Genomic DNA, 8682 nt, shown 5'->3' with positions numbered 1-8682 from the left:
TGGGACGTATCAACCAGAGAGATGTGGTGTGAAGAGTATTATCCGTTTTATAGAGCAACTATATCTATAAATTAATTTGAATGTATTCGATCAGCTTTAAGATTTGATGACAAAAGAACTAGAGGTACTAGGTTAGAAATGGATAAATTGGCAGCTGGAAGCTATATTTGGAACGAATTTATAAAAAACTGCAAAAATTATTGTGAACCAAGAGGAAGTGTTACTATCGATGGACAACTGGTACCCTTTAGGGGAAGATGCCCATTGTTACAATATATGCCAAGTAAGCCTTCCAAATATGGCATTAAAATTTTTTGGATGTGCAAAAGTTCAACGTCTTATGCAGTGAATGGAATAGTATAAACAGGCCGCGCTCCTAAGCAATCTGGCCAGCAAAACTTGAGCTACTCGATTGTTGATCAACTAACTTGAGTAATTGAACACAGTGGTAGAAACGTGACTACTGACAATTTCTTTTATTGGCATACCACTTGACGAAAAACTGCCGGAGAAAGGTCCAATCTCAGTAGAAACTTTAAGACAAAATAAAAGGGAAATTCCATCTTGCATGAGGCCCAATAAAAGCAGACCTCTATATGCAAGTTTATTTGCATTCAGGGAAGAAATTACTTTGGTAAACTACGTAACCAAGCCCAATAAATGTGTTATCCTGTTGAGCACCATGCACAACGATAAAGATGTAATTGATGATCGGAAGACAAAGCCAGAATCAACACCAGATTCAACAAAATCTGGTGTTGATTTTCTCGATCAAAAAGCCAGAATTTCTTCGTGCAAACGACAGTCTAGACGTTGGCCCGTGGTGTTCTTTAGCAATATGCTGGACGTCGCTGGGATCAACTCTTGGATAATATTCGACTTACAACGTAGTGATAGATATGGCAATGTTTCTCACAAACTCAGACTTTTTCTGAAAGATTTGACTGAAGAAATGACCACATAATAAACGAGGAGTAGTGCTGGTAATTTGAAACGTCATGTAAAAGACGCTATGCGTTTATGTGGAACTAATTTTTCCGAAGCATTAAATAATGAACCAGGCACATCTAAAGGTACAAAACGGAAAAGATATGGATTCTGTGAATATAAGATGGCCAAAAAACATCTAAAACTTGTTGCAAATGCAAAATTTATGTTTGTGGTGAAAACAGTAAAACAATTTGTAAAAATTGTTAGTAGGTGTGCATAATACATGAAGATTGGTTAGGTAACACGGTTCTAATAAAGCTCTTATTTTAAGAACTAAAATGTTAGCTTTGTTTTATTATTTTTTTTTAATCAGCTTGCTGTAACCAAATTTCGTATTTATTTTCCATGGGTCTAAATGACCCAGATTATGTAAAAGTGTAGAAATTTAACGTCACGCATCAGAGGGTTAAAGATCGTTGAAAATACGTTTGGAAAATTAGAAAGGGTGTTCCATCTGTTGGTCCTTTTTTAATTGTGAAAGAAAACGCACTTTTTAAGAGGAAAAATCAAAACATTTTATTGAAAGTTGTAGGTTGTTCTTTGCCATTTTATGTATGGAACACGACATCGCACATATGGCCACCGCGGCTCCGTTTACAGGACATCATCCGAACATCAAAATTTTCAATGACTTTTTACAGAATTAACGGGTCTATGGCCGTAATTTCGATTCGAATATTACGCTTGAGATCTTGAATTGTTTGGGGAGCATTGGCATACGCTTTACTTTTCAGAAAACCCCATAGGAAGAAGTCCAATTGAGTGAAATCGCACGATCTCGGGGGCCAATTGACGTCCGAATTTCGCGAAATTATGCGGTCCGGAAATTTTTCATGCAACAAGTGGATTGTTTGGCGAGATGTGTGCGCTGTTGCTCCGTCCTGCTGAAACCAAAGATCAGTGGCACCAATCCGATCAATTTCTGGCCATAAAAATTCCGATATCATGCCACGATAACAATCTCCGTTGACAGTTATGGTTTTTTCTTCACGATCTTCAAAAAAAAACTCCGCCAGACCATAGGCCACACCACACAGTCACTGTTTCGGCATGCATAGGCTGTTGATGATATTCATGAGGATTTTCAGCTCCCCATAACCTACAGTTTTGTTTGTTAACGTGGCCAGAAAGATAAAAATGTGCTTCGTCGGAAAAAATGATTTTTGCTGAAAATCCATCGATTCTTTCCAGCATCCAATTAACAAAAACGCGCCGCTGTAAGTGGTCAGCTGGCTTTAATTCTTGCGTTAATTGAATTTTGTATGGATGTAAATGAAGATCAACATGCAAAATTCGCCATAATGTTGTTGGCCTGAGGGCTAATTCTTGGGAACGATGTCGGATCGATGTTGATGGTTGATCACGAACACTTTCACTCACTGTGGCCACAACATCTCGACTACGAACTGGACGAACATGTTGGTATGCTCTGCGACCCTCCACTGAACCAGTTTCTTCAAAATTAGCAACAATTTTTCCAATAGCACGTTCAGTTGGACGAAAACTTTCACGTAATTTGCGAAACGTATTTTTTTTTGAACGACCATTTTCGTAATCAATTTGGATAACTAAAATGCGTTGTTGTGTTGTAAGCGCAACCACATCTACAAATGGCATACTTTTGACAGTTCACATCTGCCATGGATATGAAAGTTTGTAAATCTGGCATAACTAAAATTGATAGTTCGAAAAATGACCACCAGATGGAACACCTTTTAGTAGCCGCAGACCGCTCTATTTTTGGAGAAACGTCGTTTTAAGAGAAATCTAACTGAACTGGATCTTTTTTTTCAATTTCAAATATTTGCCGAATAAAAATTCGTCAAGACCTAAGGGTTGGGAAGAAGTGACTTAAAATTCCCTGACGACATCCATTTATCTGTAATCAATGATCGTAGTATTTGAGGGTTGCCGTTGAAATATTAATGTGAATGTAAAAAAGACTTTGCTTTAATTTAAAACAAGCCTTAAGCTTCTTTGGCGTCTTTAGAAAGGGACAAAAAGTTCCTTAATTGGCAACGCGCTATTTGAAATTCTGATTTGATTTAATTGAAATCAATATCGGGACGTTTTACGTAGACGATACAGAAACAAATGCAATTTGAAAGCCAATAAGACGTTTAGTGACCGTAAACTCGGAATTAAATAATATCCTGAAACGATTTAGCCGGGGCTCCTTTGTTGGAGCATAATCTGGGATATACAAGGGCCGTCAGCTGCGTCACATTTTAATACACGTAAAATTAAAATTAGGCCTTCATTTGCATCGGGTAATGGGGAAAAACCTCAAACTTTGCGCTGCCACGGAATGTCTTCCTACTGGATGCTTTAAGCCAGATATTCTCGCTTCTGCGACAGCCAGTTGGAATAAAACAGGCGTAATATGTGGACAACGTTTTCAAAAAGTGACTCAATTTAAGGAATTCAGTTTCCACAAAAAGTTTTCATTTCCTTTGTCATAATACTCCTCAGCATGTTGCAGTTTTATGTTAGAAATACGAGTTCACATTTCGCCATCCTAGAATTACTACACTGAGTTCCAAAAAAAATGAATCACCTGATTTTTTCGTCAATTTCGAAGCTTTATAACTTCTGTACTAGTTACTCGAATTCAATAATTTTTCGAAGCTTTACAGCCCACTCCGCGTCTAGCGGTGCAGTTGGAAGAAAGGGATTTTCTTTCTGAAAGTTAATGGAGAAATTGAGATTTACGTTCTTTATCGTTTTTTTTAATCATTCTGTGCGTGGATACAGGATTTGTGTTAAAAATCTTTTAACTCTATTGGAAAATGCCCCTTTCAGCAAACATTTCGCTTTTCAATTTATTACCATCATCGTCATCACGTTTAAAATCAAAGCGAAAAATCCAATCCGAATTAATGTATTTTGAATCAAAACACACTGGTTCAACACGTTTACTGGAAAATTGTATTGTGAACAAGGCAAAATCGCCAAATTAAATAAACTCAGTGGCAGGTACTGCCACCTCTAGCAAACTATTAAAGATTCTAATACTCTGGGTATACTGGAAATTAAATATAGAGCAACTTGTCTGGTATGATGTTCCCTCTTTCCAAGTAATGCATTTCGCATTTTTTCTAGAGTTGCTGGGGTCCAATCGCGGGAACACGCCTGAACCCTAATTCATTCCGCAAATGTTCATTTGGATTCATATCTGGACTTTGCACAGGCCATTGCAACGCGTCGCTACCAGCAGTTTCCATGAAGTTTCGAACGATTCCTGCTACATGTGATCTGGTATTATTACGCATTAGGACAAAATCTGGACCAGCTTACTTAACATACTGTTGCACATGCTGCTGTAAGATGTCGTCAATGCAGATTTGCGCTGTCGTTGGCTGTCTAGGAGGAAAACCATGAAGCGGTGTACGTCTGTTCATCGAAACTCCAATCCAGACCACGACTCAACTGCTATTAAAATTCTATAAACAAGTCTTGGTTGAATCATTCGCCCAATATTCGCCACACTCGCTTTCGGCTATCTGCCATATTGCGACAAAACCTTGATTAATCCATGAATAAGACACGGGACGATTCTTGAATGTTCCATTGTCCACAGGTTGCAACGAAGTTTCTTCGCGCTGTGTGGTGCCCCAGAGATAATTTAGGACCTTTTGCAAGCCTTCTTGCTTTAAGATTTATTTCCTGCAGTCCTCTATATACAGTTTTTTTTGCAAACTGTGGCACATCGAACTTGTCATAGGTTTTGTTGCGAATCCACTGCAGTGCTAGATCGATTACGTCAAAGCTGTATCCTCACAAAGCGATCGTCTCTGAAGTTGTTTTTCGGGGGACACCAGAACTTGCCCTTTGAGCTGCGTTTCCAATTTTTTCGTACTTTTGAAGAGCTCTATACGTTGTGGTAAAAGGAATTCCTGCTGCACAGTGTCAAACGTCAAATATGGATGCAATTGTTTTTTGAGCTTAAGTAGAATCCAAGCGGATTCAGTACCTTATTAGTAGGAGTGAATTCTTTGCTAAATGCAGTATTTCACTTAAAATCCTGCAATTTCAATCATTTTGAAGGCAAAAAAGTTAATTGAAAAACAAAATGTTTGCTAAAAACGACACTTTTCAATAATGTTAAAAGATTTTTAACACATATGCTTTATTTATGCACGGGGTGATTAAAAAAATTATAAAGATCGCGAATCTATATTTTTCCATTAACTTCCATGAAGAAGGAAACAAAATTCGTTACATTTCTTAACGTTAAGCACCCACGGGATGTGCTATAAAGCGTCGAAAAATTTATTGAATGCGAATAACTGGTACAAAAGCTATAAAGCTCTGAATTTTACAAAAAAAAACAAGTGAGGAATCTTGTCGGAACTCGAGGTATATTAACAATACTTTATACCTATTTGGAGGCATTGATAGCAGCAGCGGGAACACAACCATCGAATTTTTGTCTACAAATTACAACTTTATGACAACGGATCATAGAAAATGTAAAATAAATTATTTATATCATTTTTGTATTTTTTCAATTAAAACAAATCTGCTGAGCACTAATGCCTTCCCACTAGCGTGTGCTGAACACTAGCAGGCTGGGTGGGAGAAGGGGGGTGTATCGGGTGCTGCAATGGTCGATATAACAGTCATCTATCAGCACGGACAGAGTAAAAGTAAAGAGATCCACCCGGACAGCACGAAATAAAATATTTAATATAATAAATTAGGTTAGGTGCAGATTGGGGAACGGGCCGATATCAACAGAACGGGGGGTCACTGTACTACAGGCCTAGTATTCGTTTCTAAAATAACATAATGAAGGTAACTACTTTTGGAATAAGAGCACTGCATGACTGATCTCTACAAACAAATCTAATAGGCACGCAACCAAACTAAAAATATAGTAAAAAGACCTAAACGGATGAACTCTTATTTAGACAATTAAGTGAAAGTGACCATACTCCTAAGCACTTTACGGTACACAACAAGTACATAAATATTTAATAAGTTCAGGCTCACTAATGTCCCCTTATTGATACAACATTAAAACCTGTAATCTTTCCATTATCATTACCAAAGACCAAACGTAAAAGACCCATTTCGTGATCCAAGGCAAGTCCGGGATCTGTACAATGGCTTATTTTAGCCGTTCTTCGAAATCCGGCGAAGCTCATTGTATTCGAAATCAATTTAACTGAAAATATTGCAACCTTTAGCATTACAATGATGTAGCCCCAGATATATGGGGTTTTAATTAAGAATAAAGGTTCGACTCTCGTTATAAGGGTTTTAATTTACATGTTTTGCGGATAAGGAACCGAGCTCACCATTTAGTGGGGGTTTTGTAGTTCGGTTTGTTGAATTTGGATGGGTTTAATTTATTTTTAATGAGTTTCGAGTTTTCATCCATTGTGATCATCCATTGTAATATTTGTTGTAGTTTACATCCGTCATTACAGTTAATTTTCTGGGCGTATGAGTTCTAATTTCGGTACGTCCTCTTACTTTGTTATTTGCCATTTAGGAAGTACCAATGACATAGTATTACTTCGTTACACACGAATCCAGGACATCTATTATTTCCTGATCGATAATTTAGCTCACTTGTTGTGAAACTAGAGCTGGAGGAAATAAGTATGTATTTCCCAAATTGCCGTATGACACGTTCAGAAAATTGAAGCAAATAAAGAGTTATTTTTGAAAAACTTTCCCCCAGTTGGATAAATAGTTAATTCTATAATTCCCAATGCAAGTGGGATGGATCCCTGCAAAATTACCATTACGCCCCTGCCGTAAATTTTTCAAATCTTCATCTGCCCTTATTTGAAAAAAAGCTTCATTCTTCGTAACTGACGCAGTAATTATTTTTATTTTGCTCCCCGATGAGGACGTGATTATTTCCAGCTCTGCGCAATATTCCTAATAGGCTTACTTAACAGAAAAATATTCTTTTAATTAAACACCCCTGGAAATTTCAGATAGAAGTTCATTTTTAATTGTCCTTTTAATATTCTATCAGGTAGAAGCGTTTGCTTCTAGCCCACTACAAACAATCCTACTAAAATATTAAGCTAATAATCTAATTTGACAAGCAACTTCTTGCGGATATTACTTGTTTGGAGAAAATAAAGCGCAAATTTCGAAACTCCTCTACCGTTACACAGTGGCCCTAATCCGCTTACTAAGATCGTCCATCCGCGCGGTGACGGGCCGTAAATTAGCTCCACGACTGCAATAAACATTCTTGGCATAAATTACCTGCATTTTCGGATTAATTACACACTTCACTAGTAACTCCAAGTCTCGAATTCTCCCCCCGGTTAGCTAATTTCGTTTAGAACACGAGGCGCTGGGGGTGAACTTGATACGAAACAACAAAAATATTTCAATCGATTCTGTTCGAAAGCAGCTGGAAAATGGTGTTTTGATATAACTGCCGAATTTGTTAATAGTTCATCTTGCACTTTATCCCAAACGTAATGGTGAGCCTTGACCTGAATAAGTCCATTATTGCTTTGTTTGAAACTACCTTCCTTTCCTAATCACATATGCAACTGGAGCTTGAATCTGGAAGAGTTATGCAAAATGTCAGGACGCGTTGTTGGCAATTGAGCTTTTATGTAATCAAGCTGCGCAAGATGTAGTTAGTGAATTTTAGTTGAATATTTCTTGAAGTGGCGAAACTAAAGTACGTTCTATACAGAGTATCTGAAAAAATGGGTGAAGCTGTAACTCAGTTATTTATGAACGGACTTTGATGGATTAAAACCAATTAAAATGATATTTTTGAGACTACTAACTAACATTGAAGGTGATTTCTTTTAACTCAACTTCTTCTGGCTCCGGTGTCAACTTCAAAATTTCGAATTAATCTCCATTTTTCTACATTTTTTGATAGAAAATTTAAAAATTTTAACAACATAAGTCATGCCGAGTACCCATCTGTATTGGCATGGAGTCATCTGCGTCATCCTATAGTCATCTGCATCCTATTGTTTATGCTGTCCGAAAAGGTCTGGCTCCATGAACAAGTGGCATATGGGCAAGTGACCTCCATGTGACACCCAGCAAGAAAGGACAACGTAAAACCGTTTGAATGCTTTAGCAATTTCTCTTACTAATGTTTTTGTGATTCTCTTCAACACCAAGCAATACGTCAAGATCTATATATTTTTTGGCTTTTTAAAAACTTATAGCGTCATAAGTTTTCATTTAAGCGTTTAACTTTATTAGGATTAAGAACTTCTCTATTAGGAAAACGGGTAGAATTAAGCCGTGCTACTTCACCGCAGTTCTTATTACTTTGGAAATGCTCTTTAACCATACCTGTAAATTTACTGTTCATTTTTACATAATTTTAACTGAAATCGACATTTGATCATTGTCGTCAATAACAACAGTAATAACTATTTGCATTTAACTAAAAGAACAAACTGCAATAATCATACTTGCAGCACAATTGCTCACAGAAAGTTACGAGGAGAATGATATAGTTCCAATGATTAAGGGCACTTTTATCTTGTCCATTCTCGCTGGGTGCCAGTTATCCATGGCGCCAGGCGTGTTTGTGCAAGATGATGCACTAAGGTGCAATGAAATCAAATGTAGATGACCATAGAATAACGGAGATAACCTCATGACGATGGAGGTAGTTGCATAACTCATATTTTTTTAAACTTTTCAGTTTATCTGTTCAATTGTTTTAACATTATTGTG

General features: G+C 37.2%; 1 protein-coding gene across 1 annotated transcript; it reads left to right on the top strand.

The window, feature by feature from the left end:
• Positions 1-257: 257 nt before the first annotated feature.
• On the top strand, positions 258-964 carry LOC136343384 (uncharacterized). Its single transcript, XM_066290076.1, has 2 exons — positions 258-283; positions 619-964. The coding sequence occupies exons 1-2, from the start codon at positions 258-260 to the stop codon at positions 962-964; spliced, it is 372 nt and encodes a 123-aa protein (XP_066146173.1).
• The last annotated feature ends 7718 nt before the right edge of the window (positions 965-8682 follow it).

Source organism: Euwallacea fornicatus, chromosome 14 (assembly GCF_040115645.1).
Source record: "Euwallacea fornicatus isolate EFF26 chromosome 14, ASM4011564v1, whole genome shotgun sequence".
In the NCBI taxonomy this organism is placed as follows: Eukaryota; Metazoa; Arthropoda; class Insecta; order Coleoptera; family Curculionidae; genus Euwallacea; species Euwallacea fornicatus.
Note: the sequence above shows the minus strand (reverse complement) of the source record. Positions and strands in the feature narration are given on the sequence as shown.

Excerpts from the sequence above, each read along its gene's own strand:
- LOC136343384 (XM_066290076.1), top strand. The coding sequence starts at position 258 with ATGCCCATTGTTACAATATATGCCAA. Across the intron at positions 284-618 it reads ATTGTTACAATATATGCCAA|GGAAGAAATTACTTTGGTAA; the intron begins GTAAGCCTTCCA and ends ATTTGCATTCAG.